The sequence below is a fragment of the Miscanthus floridulus genome, chromosome 6 (assembly GCF_019320115.1).
Source record: "Miscanthus floridulus cultivar M001 chromosome 6, ASM1932011v1, whole genome shotgun sequence".
NCBI lineage: Eukaryota > Viridiplantae > Streptophyta > Magnoliopsida > Poales > Poaceae > Miscanthus > Miscanthus floridulus.
In genome coordinates, this window is record NC_089585.1 from 95,901,113 (window position 1) to 95,915,438 (window position 14,326).

Genomic DNA, 14,326 nt, shown 5'->3' on the forward strand with positions numbered 1-14,326 from the left:
TTGAGTTAGTCCCTGGAACAGCTCCAATTTCAAGAAGACCCTATCGGATGCCTCCAGATGAGTTAGCTGAGCTAAAGAAGCAATTAGAAGATTTGTCGAAAAAGGGGTTTATTCGGCCAAGCAAGTCTGAATGGGGATGTCCCGCTTTGTTTGTGAAGAAAAAGAAAGAGGGCACATTGAGAATGTGCGTAGATTACAGGCCACTCAATGCTGTGACCGTCAAGAATAAATATCCCTTGCCACATATTGATGTTCTGTTTGACCAATTATCCAAGGCCAAGGTGTTCTCAAAAATAGATTTGAGATCCGATTATCATCAGATTAAGATTAGGCCACAGGATATACCAAAAACTGCATTTTCCACCAGATACGGGTTGTATGAGTATCTTGTCATGTCTTTTGGCTTGACAAATGCTCCTGCATATTTTATGTTCTTGATGAATACAGTTTTCATGCCAGAATTGGATAAGTTTGTGGTAGTGTTCATCGATGACATTCTGGTGTACTCCGAGAACGAAAAAGATCATGAAGAGCATCTGAGAACTGTCTTGACCAGACTTAGAGATCATCAATTGTATGCTAAGTTTAGCAAATGCGAATTCTGGTTGAAGGAAGTTCCTTTCCTTGGTCACATTCTGTCAGAGAATGGAGTTTCAGTCGATCCAAGTAAGGTGCAAGAAGTTATGAATTGGAAAGCACCGACCACAGTTCCTGAGATTAGAAGTTTCTTAGGACTAGCGGGTTATTACCGTCGCTTTATACCAGATTTCTCAAAGATCGCCAAACCGATGACAAGTCTCCTTCAGAAGAATCATAAATTTGTGTGGACAGAAGAGTGTGAAGCAGCTTTCCACACTTTGCGGAAACTGTTGACCACTGCTCCGGTTCTAGCACAACCAGATATTGAGAAACCATTTGATGTGTTTTGCGACGCATCGAAGACTAGATTGGGTTGTGTTCTTATGCAAGAAAGGAGAGTCATAGCTTATGCATCACGTCAATTGAGAAAGCACGAGGTCAACTATCCAACACATGATCTGGAACTTGCTGCAGTTGTGCATGCCCTAAAAATTTGGAGACATTATCTACTTGGTAATGTGTGCAACATCTTCACCGATCACAAGAGTCTTAAGTATATCTTTACCCAACCAGAGCTAAACATGAGACAGCGTAGATGGTTGGAATTGATCAAGGATTACAACTTGAATGTGCAATATCATCCTGGAAAAGCCAATGTAGTGGCAGATGCTTTGAGCAGAAAGTCACATTACTTGAATGTGCAGCCATTACTTAAAGATGGATTCGATCTAATGCATCCTGCTGTGTTACATAGTATTCAAATTAGTTGTTCTTTGGAGAGTAAGATAATAGAAGGCCAGAAAACTGACAAGGGGATATTCCACATCAAAGAGAAAATAAAAGAAAAGCCGTCTCAACACTTTAAAGTGGATGAACAGGGCGTGTTGTGGTTTGACAACTGTCTTGTGGTTCCCAAGGATCGAGAGCTTAGGAATAAACTCATGGATGAAGCTCACCTTTCTAAGCTATCTATCCACCCCGGAAGTAGTAAGATGTATCAAGAACTACGATCTCGCTATTGGTGGACCAAAATGAAGAAAGAAATTACAGCATATGTTGTCAGATGTGACACATGTTGTCGAGTGAAAGCTATTCACATGAAACCTGCCGGTATGTTGCAACCCTTATCAGTCCCTAGTTGGAAGTGGGACGATATCAGTATGGATTTTATCACGGGTTTGCCCACTACTCAAAAAGGACATGATTCGATTTGGGTAATTGTGGATCGTCTTACCAAGACCGCTCATTTCTTGCCGGTCAAAATAGATTATCGACCACCTCAATATGCCGAGAAGTATATCGCAGAAATTGTGAGGTTGCATGGTATACCAAAGACCATAGTATCTGATAGAGGCTCACAGTTCACGGCTCATTTTTGGGAACATTTACACAAAGGCTTAGGAACTAGTTTAATTCGCAGTACTGCTTATCATCCTCAGACAGATGGTCAGACTGAATGAGTAAATGCTGTTTTGGAGGACATGTTGAGAGCCTATGTATTGTCTTCCAAGGGATCATGGGAGTCATGGCTACCGTTAGCCGAATTTTCATATAATAATAGTTATCAAGAAAGCATCAAGATGGCCCCATTCGAAGCTTTATATGGCAGAAAATGTAGAACACCATTGAATTGGATCGAGCCTGGTGATAAACGGTATTATGGCATTGACTTTGTAGAAGAAGCCGAGAAGAAAGTTCATATTATTCAGCAGAATATGAAAGCTGCCCAATCACGTCAGAAAAGCTATGCAGACAAAAGAAGGAGACCCCTTATATTTGAAGTTGGTGACTATGTTTATTTGAAAGTCACGCCAATGAAGAAGAAAAGGTTTGGAATCCGAAGAAAGCTTGCCGCGAGATTCGTAGGACCATACAAGATCTTGGAACAAAGAGGTCCGATAGCCTACAAGTTAGAGTTACCTGAGACAATGAGTACCGTTTTCCCAGTTTTCCATGTATCACATCTCAAGAAATGTTTGCGTGTTCCGGAGGAAAGAATAGAACCTCGAGGTATCCAACTCAAATCAGATTTGGTGTATCGTGAACAACCAGTCCGGGTGCTAGACACTAAGGAACGTGCTACTCGGAATAGTGTGGTGAAAACATACAAGATACAGTGGGATCATCATGATGAGGGAGATGCAACTTGGGAAACAGGAGAGTATCTACAAAAAGCTTATGAAGAATTTTATAACAAATGGTTCGTAACCCAAATCTCGGGATGAGATTTTTATAAGGGGGAGGGCTGTAACACCCCGGTGTTATGCCTACATTTAGGCACTTCAAATCCCGCATATCATGCATCATCAAGCATCCAAATCATAACTGCTTAATCATGTGAATAACAATTGAAACATCGCTTTGAAACATCCGAAACATGTTGTGGAACCTGAAAGTTGCATACCATTGTTAGAATTGTTTTGCCCTGAATTTTTCTTGCTAGGTTAGTAAGACATGTTTGGCTACTATTGTAAATCATCTAGCAATGTTTAGTTCAATTTTTGGAGCAATGTTTGTATTCAAATTAATTCAAAATTTGGCTTCAAAAATAAATTCCAAAAATTAGGGTTTTGAGCTAAATATGGACTTTGAAGTTACAATTCAAAATCTAGAAAGAATTTGGCTTTAGTCATAAAAGCAAAGTTGTAGAAAATTAAATTCTAAGCAACTTTCATTTTTAGTACATTTTCAAAAGAGGTCATTTTCTTGCTCAAAAGGGTATTTGAAAACTGCTATTTGAAATTTCATTGAAAATAAAATCAAAATTTTCATTTCCCTTTTTACTGGGCCGCCGCCTCCTTTCCGACCCAGCCCCGCATGCCAGCCCGGCCTGCCCCGCGCCTCGCCCGCTCGCCAGCGCGCCGCGCCCGACCGGCGTCAGGCCGCAGCCGCCGCGTGGCCGCCGAACGCCGGCGACGGCGTACGGGTGGCACCCCGGTGGGCCCGGCTATGCCATGCGCTCGCCTTCACCTGCCGACCCTGCAGCGCTCCTCCTCACTCTGCCAGTTCGCTCTCTCCTTCGCCAACGCAAGCAGTAGCCGCAGCGCTTGCTCCGTCGCGCGCCATCGCCGGCGTGGCCGTTCTGGCCGCGCCCGTTCACCTGAGCTCGCTCCATCTCGCCCTGAGCACCGCCTCCTCCTCGCGCGCCTCGTGCTCGCCTCGGTAAGCCATGGGAAGCTCCCCTTCCCCGGGAATCCCTCGCCGGAGTCGTGGCCAAGCTCGCCGGAGCACTCCGCTCCGCGGACCTCGCCCCTCCGTACTCCCTCTCACTCTCGTTTCACGCGCACGAGCACCGCCCGTGCTCGGTGAAGCTCCCGCGCCACTTCTCGCGCCACCTCTTGTCCGGAGATGGCCGGCCGGCGGTGAGCCGCACCACCGCGCCGCCATGGCCGCTGGCCAGCTCGCTCCCGAGCTCCTTCGGCCCTACCATTTGCACTACCGTGTCCGCTTTGGCAAGGTGGCCACGTTGGTGGTGACCTCGTCGCCGGTCACCTCGCCGACGGCGAGTTCCCGCCGGACGAGCGTGGCCTCCTCTGCCTCAGGGGCTAACGCGTGGGGTCCCGATGACCCCCGGGCCCGTTGTCAGTCTCTGTGTGTGTGCATGTGTGATTCAGATCCGGGTGTACCCAGCATTTTCTTCGGCTGGTTTTTAAAAAGGGTTTCTAAAATGATTTCAAAAATGGAGTAAAAAGCTTGTAAAAGGTAGATCTCGAGTTATATGGCTCCAAATTAGTTGAAACTAATTTTGTTGTGTTCCTTGCCAACAGAACTACATGATAAAAATATTGCATGTCAAATTTGTGATACTTTTCTGTGTAGCTTTATTTAAAGTGAATAAATGCTGATTTCTGAGAAAATGTCTAGTAAATGAAATATACCTTAGAAAAATATGCTTCCAGTTTTGTTAGTTTCCTTGAGTGATGTACTTTCTGTGAAAAATGTATGCCATGCATGTGCTGTGGGAAAATTTTGAGGTGTAGTTCAAGTACCTTAAATGGCTGATTTTTGTTATTTTTGCTAGAGAGCAAAATTTGTATAAAACATGCATGTGGTAATTTTTGTATAGTGATTATTTACTGTTTAGAATCTAGGAAAAATACTCAATCTGTTGTTTGACACTTTCCATAGTACAAAGTATTTTCATGCTCATTTTTATGCCATAGCTTGTCATTTTTGTGTAGGATGGTTTACTTACCCAAATGCCATGAAATTTTTATGGTAGTCTACTTAGAGTAGTACTATGCTACTGTAATTTTCTTAGATTTTTATAAGCACCAGAAATATAGGTTGTTGTTGTAGCCTTAGTTTAAAATGAAATAAAATAATCCTCTTTAATGCAAGATTGTTTAATAATAATAGCTTTGGTGTATCTTTGAAGCATTTGATAAGATGTGTTGACTTAAACATATTAGTAGTAGAAGAGAATGCAGTAGATGACATGTGCTTGTAGTATATTTTCTTGGATGATGTTGACTACCTTGCATTCAAACATATCCATTGTATTCATCTCATCCGATGCACCGATTGCATAAGCACTTACACGCATTGCATTATACAGGATCGCAAACCGAGAACCCAGTCGTCATACCCAAGGAGCAGCTCGAGGTGCAGTAGCAGGAAGTGCCAGAAGCCGACGAGGAGGACGTTGAGGAACTTCCGGAGTGCCCCGATCACCGCCCGAGCTCCTTCGAGAGAGGCAAGCCCCGGAGCATTTTTCTCCCGGTTTGCAATAATTTAATTAAATGCTTTACTTTAATTGATGCATTATGTTCAGGAGTTGTTTGCAACCGTTGCTGCATTATACCTTGTTTACCTTTGTTATACTATATCCTTGTTACCCTGGTATCCGCAGTCGAGTCAATGCTTAGCTGGCTTAGACCGGTAGAAGTCGGGTGATTTCCTGTCACCTGCGAGCTATAGGTGGTTACCTGGATCTGCTTGGATGACTATGAAGTCATGGTATAACTAAGTGTTAAATGAAGTTGAGACCGGACGGAGACTTGCAGAGTTTTGGACTGTAGTGCTTTCCGTCTGTGTCGATTAAGGACCGACCGTTGTTGGGCCTCGAGTCATGTTGAACGCATGCCTTACATTTAGCTGGCCGGATAAAGTACCTTCCGACTGCGAAGCTGGGAGATTTTTCGGGCCGAGTAGATTGCCCGCAACGCACTGTGCCGGAGCAGGTGTGGTAGGACACGGGGGCGGGATGATAAGACCAAAGTGCAGTCGGTCGGCCCCCGGGTACATGTGGTTCCTGGCAAACTCGAGATTCCTAGAAAGTTGACTCAGTGATCAATATCTCACTTTAGCGGGTGAGTGAGGTTTGTGTAAGGAACAAATCACCAGCTGGTTAGGAATCGATTCGAATCGCCATCGCTCCTGGATAGTGAGCACTTGACTTGAGTTACTTCATCGTAGTACTTGTTATGGAACACTTGGACAGTTATAATGAATATGACAGTATGGAAGTTGCTTAATGATCATTGGTTATCATTATCTGCTTAATCACATGTTTACTCTAGTATAGGTGCAAATCTAGTTGACAGGTTAATAATAATTAACTTGGCAATAATGCTTTTAGAAAGGTTCTTGAAATGCTAAAAATGCTTCTTTTTGCAAATGAGTCAGCTACCCTACTATAAAGCCCTTCATAATCCTTGGTGTCACTTATTTTCGGTTATGTCGGGTAAGTCTGGCTGAGTACCTTCTCGTACTCAGGGTTTTATTCCCACTTGTTGCAGATGGGCAGATGTATTACGGCTACTGTATCAACTGCCTGTATCCTGCGATGGGTGATGCTTAGGACCATGGGCATGGTCATTCCTTACGTCTCGTCTAATGCTTTTGTTGGAGATGATCATCAGCTGGCACTATATTTGAACTCTGTGTGAGTGTGTGTGGTTTTAAACAAACGACTTCTGCTACTTTAATTCAAACTGGTTTGTAATAACTATGTTTAAACTTTGATGTATCTGTGATGCGAACTTTTATGTAATTTGTGATGGTGACCGCTAAACTTATTACGATCATGGCTGGGACACGAGTTGGTTTGAAATCCTTCGTGATTTCACGGACTACCGGGTTATACGGGCTTAAGTTTGCTAAATCATCTGCTCTGGCGGATGATTTTCTTACTTAATTTCGTATAATTGGTCGGTTCTGTTACACTCCTGTGAATCGGCACCATTGTTGTTGTCGTTCTGTCCTTCGTCCTTGTAACTGCTGCTAACTTCCCTTTCTAGATCGAAGATATGGTTCTGCAGGTAGTAGATGTACTCCGCATGTGGATAAATAGGTCGAGGATCGACTCATCTAGTGAACCCATAGTTTTCTTTGGCCAAAGAAGACTGTAATAAGTATGTCATGTAAGTTGTATAGAAGAGGAACATATTGAAGAAACAAATAGTAATAGCAATGATGGTGTAACTTTTTCTGAAAGTACTTGTCCTCAAGCTGTCGAGTAGTCTCCTAGAACAGATCAAAGTTATCCTTCACACCATCTTTTCGGAGTAGATTCTTGGCAAGGTGTCGAGTACACCAATGATGGTGCAAAGGTGCATACCCCTCTATCTACTCTCGTGCGGCATTAAGTATGCCCTAATGCCTATCAGATATGATGCCAACCTCCCTGCTAGGCCCAACCGCATGTATCTGGACTAGCCCCAAGAACCATCCCTAACTGTCATTGTTCTCCTTCTCGACTAAAGCAAATGCCAAAGGAACCAACTTGTTGTTCGCGTCATAGGATATGGCTATAAGAAGTGTGCCCTGGTATTTGCCAATCAAGAACGTACCATCAATGGAGAAGACAGGATGACAGTGCCTAAAGGCCTCGACACACTAAGGGAAGCACCAGAAAAGCACAGAAGAATATATGTCTCCCATCGTTCTATGCATTTGGTTTTGTGATGTACTCATAATGCATGCCTAGATTCACCGCTTTGATTGCATTGAAAAGTACTGGCCGCTACTCATACCCATCCTCCCAGTCCCCATATATCATCTTCCACGCTCACTGCTTAGCCCTCCAAGCTTTACCATAAGTTATCACATAACCTCCATACAACGCCTCAACGGTCCTGATAATTGTCCTAACCTTTATATTGGGTTCTCCCTGCAATATTCCCATCAACCGCTTGGCAATGAGGGTAGATGTCAACTGCCGATGCCTCAGTATCAGCACATGGTCAGCACAATTGTGTGGCCTGGCAACTTTTATGATCTTCCACTTTTCCGGTGACCTTTTGCTTTCTTGCACAAACCCTCCATGGGTAGCGTTTCTTGTCACACACAACTATGTAATGGCGCTTCGCATATGAATACAAGACCTTGTAAGGTCTCTTTCGTATCACTGCAAATGCCTACAACCACCTCTTAAATGCAGGGTGGTCCTTGAATATCCTCCTATTCTCAATTACCATGTTAGGGCCGGCCTTAGGAGCTTCTAGGACCTCATCATCACGTCCTTCTACACACGCCTGGTTGGAATGAGCAAGATCGCTGAATTCGTGAACTCTTGGATCACGACGGCCGGGAAAGATATGCCTCAGCATCTCAACACCACTCTCTGTCAGCTCTCCAACAGGGCAATCATCATCAGAATTAAGAGCCCTTACCATCTCATATGGCTCTGAATCATTCATAATTTCAACACTATTGGATCAAAAACCCATGAGGGATGGGATCAACTAACACCCGACGCACAACCACATCCAAACATTATAGCTGGCTCTTCATAGCCAATCTCACATAGTTCTCCCACTGATCTGCACACCCAATTAGGATCATTCGTCTGAGGATGTTGGGAGGAGAACCTAGGTGCAGTACACCCTCAACTGCAATGCCATCATCATCATCTCCAAGGCAATGCACCTCCTCCCGAGCCCTTGCAACCATCTCACTAAATGAAGGCCTATCATGGAAAAGCATAGCATGCTTTGCATGTCAACAAACTCAACATATCCATAGCGATCGTATTCAACGGTGCCTCCATGATATATGGTCACTAGGTTGTCCATCTAGTTCAAACACATAACGAAACACATGTCCTTTAGTCCAAATTAGACGATAGATAGTATCTAACAAGTACTTTCTAACTACAAACTAAGTAAATAAGATAATAACTACGTGTATATATATAGTGTACTCACAAAATAGATATGTCTAAGTACCTATGTATCTATGTTTCTATCTATCTACATATCTAACTATATCTATGTACCTATGTATCTATGTTTCTATCTATCTATATATCTATCTCACTAGACCACTAACTAAATCAACTACCTGAGTCATCATATTAACTAGTAAATAACAAATAATCGAACTACTACAATACAATCAAAGCTAACTAAGCACCAACGTTGCATATTCACAATTTTTACCTGGTGCGGCCAGGCGCTGCAGGGCCCAGGGACAGCGCGAGCGTGGGCGGGGACGGTCGCCGAGGGTGAGGGCGCGGGCGGGGACGGTCGGCGCGGGCGGTGATGGCCACCGAGGGCGAGGGCGCGGCCGGGGAGCGCGGACGGGGACGGTGCGGCAGCGGTGACGGGCGGTAGAGAGAAGGAGAGAGGAAGAGAGAAAGGAAGGGAGGACCCATACGTAAGAGAGGACTTGGCGCCAGGATTGTTGGCGTCGAGCTCGACGCCAAGGTCTACGACGCCAAGCTCGGCGTCAAGATCCACGGCGCCGAGATGGCTGCCATGTCAGCGTCCATGCCGCCAACATGGCCCCAAGCTCGGCGCCAGATGGCGCCAAGTGAAGGGTCCAGATTTTAAAATCTTACCTCCAGGGGTATATTTGTGAAAAGTTTTCAAAAAAAAGGGCTAAAAAATAAAAAATTCGACGGGGAATCTGTTTGCGGGCGATGCCTTGGGCCGGATAGGTGCTGGAGGTCATGATGTGGGCCTCCAAAGACATGGTTAGAGAACCTCCAAGCCAGGAGAGAACTAACCTGCCCAGTTCTTTTCAAGAAATATATAGCCAGACAAAGGATGGACATAATGGGCCTCGTGCAAGCCAGTTGCTGCTGAAATCCGTTCTGGCACATCCCTCTCGATTCTTTTTCTTTTTCTTTAGAAAAAAAAATTATTTTATCTTATTAAGCTACTGCTGCAGTCTACATTTTCTTCTCGAACTCTAAAACCAGATATCACACCCTTGACTCCCGAAATCGTTCAAATTACCTCCCTGTCATGGTTTGAAGTGCTTTTGAATGCGGTGTTGTCTTTTTTATTTAAATCATATGATAAATAGTTAAATATTGATAAGGTCTTTAAACCATAGAAAATGTCTCTAAGTTTCTAAAAGTTCCACAAAATATCATACAAATACATTGAGATACATCAAATGCAAATATAATATTTACAGCTCGTGAAAATGTCTCTACAAACTTACAAAAAATAGATTTATCTATATGAAAGAAGAAAAGTATACCAAAAAATGTAGGAAAATACCAAATAATTCTAATTTATGTTTAAACATGTTTTGAAAACTTTCCACAACAAAGAATGTAAGACACAATCAGCACAAATGCATAGCATGAATGCATTCATTATTAGTGTATGTTGCATCTCCTATTTTTGTCAAAAAGGTTTTTAGAACATGTTAAGAAATGTTAGAATGTTTTGGAGGTTTTCTAGTTTTTTTTTATTTTCCAAAAGCTAAATATGATTTTAAAAGCTTATAGATACATTTTTCATGAGCTCTAAATATTTTGTTAGGTTTCCCCATATCCCAATCTATCTCTATGATTTTTCTTGGATTTTTAGAAGCATGGAGTCATTTCTGTGGTTTAAAAACTTTATTAAGTATTTATCATATTTTAAACTAAAAAAAGGAAAAAATCGTCTTCAAAACTACTTTAGGATAGGGAGGTAATTTAGATCGTCTTGAGAGTTCAAGGTGTGCAATGTCTAGTTTTAGGGTTCAAGGAGGAAATTTAGACTACGACAATAGTTTAAGGGTAAAACAGTGTTTTTTCTTTTCTTTTGTTAGAACATTTCTTTTCTTTATTGGTACAACATTTTTCTTTTCTGGTAGAGCCAAATACTTCTGTTATTGTGATGGTTAAGCTGCAAAATGTTCCGTGATGAAAACTTTCGCCGAACATATGATGTTACAGCAGTGAAAAGAAACGTTTCATGAAGGAAAACCATGTTCCCGTTGAAGAACAAAAAGAGAGACGATGCAAATGCTACGGAGACGTTTTCCAGTCACATGTGTGAAATATCACATCTCCCACAGACAACCAACCAAAAATTGAACTTAGGTCGACATAAACCAATGACTTAATCTTGATTACAGATTGAGGTTTTGATAACATTTCAATATGATGTAGGTCGATTTGATGGAACACAAATCAATTAGGCCCGCAACTGCATGCACGATCGCCCATTGTCCTGGTCCATCAATTTACAAAGTTGCAGGACTGGACTGGAGAGTGGACTAGAGAAGCTTTATTTCCTGCTGTTCGTTCGCGCGAACCACAAAATACAGTTAGCTATATTTGAACGACCGTTACTCATGCTTCTCCGTACCCAAACAAGCACACGCCCACCATACAATTATTACGAGGTCGCGATGGACAATGGCGAGCATGCAACGGGGTCCCGTCCTCCGGCTTATAGCTTATATGAGGCCGGCCAGGGGCCAGGAAACCACCTGGGGCAGCCTCGAGGTTCTCTCCGACAATGGGTCCTCTCCTCCGTGCCGCCGTGCTCTCCGCCGCGCTGTTCGCCCTCGCCGCCGTGGGCGGCGAGGCGCACAGCGCCACCGATTTCCTCAACATCTTCAAGCCGCGGAACGAGCACGACTACTTCCACAACGCGAACCAGGGGCAGGAGGAGAACGTGATGCCCCGGGCCAGCGACCAGCAGAACCTCATCACGGCGCCCGTGACCAAGAGCGGCCTCATGAAGGTGCCGCCCCGGTCCGCGCCCACCGCGGTGGCGCAGGACACGGTGGTGCTCCCCGTGGACAACGCCGGCGAGTTCCCCGGCGCTTGGTCCATCATCAGCGAGAACGCCGGCGTGTCCGCGATGCACCTGGTGATCATGCGGAGCGACAAGGCCATCATGTTCGACACGGTTACCACGGGCCCGTCGCTGCTGAGGCTGCCCAAGGGGAACTGCCGCCTTGACCTCCGGAGCAAGGAGGTCGGCGCCCAGGACTGCGCCGCGCACGCCGTCGAGTTTGATTACGCCACTGGCGGGGTCAGGGCTCTCAAGGTTGGTTGGTGCCATGGTGTGCCTTACGCTTCTTCTTCTTCCTTTCCGTCGTCTCGTCGGTTTGTTGCATGGTTCCATGGACAAAAGTCACGCACGAGCCGCGACGGCCATTGTCTGCACTGCATGCAGGTCTTAACGGACGTGTGGTGCTCATCGGGCGCGCTCGACGCCGAGGGCAACCTGGTGCAGACCGGCGGCTACTTCGAAGGGGAGAAGGTTGTGAGGTACCTGAGCCCATGCGGCAACTGCGACTGGAGGGAGTTCCCGGGAAGCCTGGCCGAAGGAAGATGGTGCATACCACAACTAGCTAGTGCATATCACAACAGTCATCATCAACCGATTACAGACTCACACAGTGGCGTGCGTGCGTGCGCAGGTACGGGACGCAGCAGATACTTCCGGACGGGCGCTCCATCGTGCTCGGCGGCCGGCGTGCGTTCAGCTACGAATTCGTTCCTGCGGAAGGCCAGTCGAACGCCCAAGCCAATAACCTCCAGATACTCCGTGACACCACCGACGACGTGGAGAACAACCTGTACCCGTTCGTCCACCTCCTTCCCGACGGGACTCTCTTCATCTTCGCCAACGACCGCTCCATCCTGTTCGACCCCAGAAACGGCCAGGTCGTCCGCGAGCTCCCGGTCCTCCCTGGCGGGGGCCGGAACTACCCTGCCTCCGGCATGTCAGCGCTCCTCCCCCTGGACCTCCGCCGCGGCGATGTCCTCAGTCCCGAGGTCATCGTCTGCGGTGGCTCCCCCAAGAACGCCTTCAAGCTCGGCGAGGCCAACATTTTTAACGCCGCTCTCAAGGACTGCGCGCGCATCAACCCCTTGAAGCCCGACGCGCGGTGGGCGACCGACCAGATGCCCGTGAGCCGCACCATGGGCGACCTGCTCATCCTGCCCACCGGCGACCTGCTCATCCTGAACGGCGCGGCTAAGGGCTGCTCCGGCTGGGGTTTCGGGCGGCAGCCCGTGCTGAGCCCGCTCCTGTACTCTCCGCGGCAGAAGCGGGGCTCGCGGTTCCGCGCGCTGGCACCGACGACCATCCCGCGCATGTACCACGCCACCAGCGCGGTGCTGCCCGACGCCACCGTGCTCGTGGCCGGCAGCAACACCAACTCCGCCTACAACTTCAGCGGCGTCGACTTCCAGACCGAGGTGCGCGTCGAGCGGTTCACCCCGCCGTACCTCTCCCCGGCGCTCGCGACCAACCGGCCCATGATCGACGTGGGGACCGTCCCCGGCGACGGGATGGCGTACGGGGCCAAGTTCACGTTCCAGTTCTCCACGCCCGTGCAGGCCGTGGCCGAGGCCGACGTGAAGGTCACCATGTACGCGCCAGCGTTCACGACGCACGGGTACTCCATGAACCAGCGGCTGCTGGTGCTGTCCGTCACCACGTTCACGGCCAACGGGCAGAGATACACGATAACCGTCGACGCTCCGGGAAAGCCTGAGCTCGCGCCGCCCGGCTACTACCTGTTGTACGTCCTGGCGAAAGGCGTGCCGAGCAAGGCCGCGTGGGTGAAGGTACACAAGTGAGAAGGCGGCCTCGAAGATGAATGTCCGTCGCGTTTGGAACGACGAGAATACGTGTCCACCGGAGTAGCCCTCAACCAACGCGTAGTAGGAGAACGTACGGCAGTGGCGCAGGGCTTGCCTGTGCATCAGATTTGGTTTATTTTCTCCATGAATTTTGCATCATCACGTGGTAAGGTGCTCCCTAATATTTGGGGCAAAACATATGTTTAGTACAGGGATATGGATCGACTTAAGTATCAGCGATCCAAATGTGGCATCGTCGTCCGGTTATTAGTAGTGTTAGCCTTCCAAGAACAAGGAAGAACAACAGGGACGGAGAAAGTATAAATGTATGTATCTGCTGTGGTATATATACATTATATGCAATCACATTTTTTCTATGCCGACCGATCGAGACAAACGGGCCATTTTCTCCTCTAGTACATCACATATGAAATGAAAATGTGGATTCCAGTTGCATTTAGGGCCTATTCGGTAAAGCTCAGTTTCACTGGTGTATCAACTTTTATTGGCTTTGACTGGAAAAGCAGTTGTCGATGCAGAAAGTGATTAATACGTAAATATTTGTAGTTTTGCCGTACGTTGTGATCGGAGGTGGCCTACCACTTAATGACACAGGGTTTATACTGGTTCAGGCAACGTGCCCTACGTCCAGTTGGAGTCGGTCGGTGATTTTATTCGTGAGCCCAGGTGCTCGAAGTTTGCAGTAGGGTTACAAACGAGAAGGGAAAAGATGGTGGGTATAAGAGGTCCAGTCGGACTCTGGTCTGAAGGGCCGATAGTGACGGAAACCCTGCTATGTGCTAAGTGTTCGAACGTGTGCTCGTGGTTTGAACCTGATGGTTTTGTTGTTGTGTACTAGTGAACTGACCGATCCGAATAACCTGAGTTTTGGTAGAGAGCGCATCCCCTTTTATAGACGAAGGGGATGACCTTACAAGTGAGAGGGAGAGAGTTCGTACGCTGCTAAGTCTT

General features: G+C 46.5%; 1 protein-coding gene across 1 annotated transcript; it reads left to right on the forward strand.

Moving 5' to 3' along the window:
- Window positions 1–11,241: 11,241 nt before the first annotated feature.
- Window positions 11,242–13,739, forward strand: LOC136458704 (aldehyde oxidase GLOX1-like). Its single transcript, XM_066458634.1, has 3 exons — window positions 11,242–11,807; window positions 11,937–12,097; window positions 12,184–13,739. Exons 1-3 carry the CDS (start codon window positions 11,271–11,273, stop codon window positions 13,349–13,351), a joined length of 1,866 nt encoding a protein of 621 aa, XP_066314731.1. The 5' UTR covers window positions 11,242–11,270; the 3' UTR covers window positions 13,352–13,739.
- The last annotated feature ends 587 nt before the right edge of the window (window positions 13,740–14,326 follow it).

Bases quoted from the DNA above. Each gene is read 5' to 3' on its own strand.
- LOC136458704 (XM_066458634.1), top strand. From the start codon at position 11,271: ATGGGTCCTCTCCTCCGTGCCGCCGTGCTCTCCGCCGCGCTGTTCGCC. The intron at 11,808-11,936 runs GTTGGTTGGTGC...CACTGCATGCAG, and splicing joins GCGGGGTCAGGGCTCTCAAG to GTCTTAACGGACGTGTGGTG. The intron at 12,098-12,183 runs GTGCATACCACA...GTGCGTGCGCAG, and splicing joins AGCCTGGCCGAAGGAAGATG to GTACGGGACGCAGCAGATAC.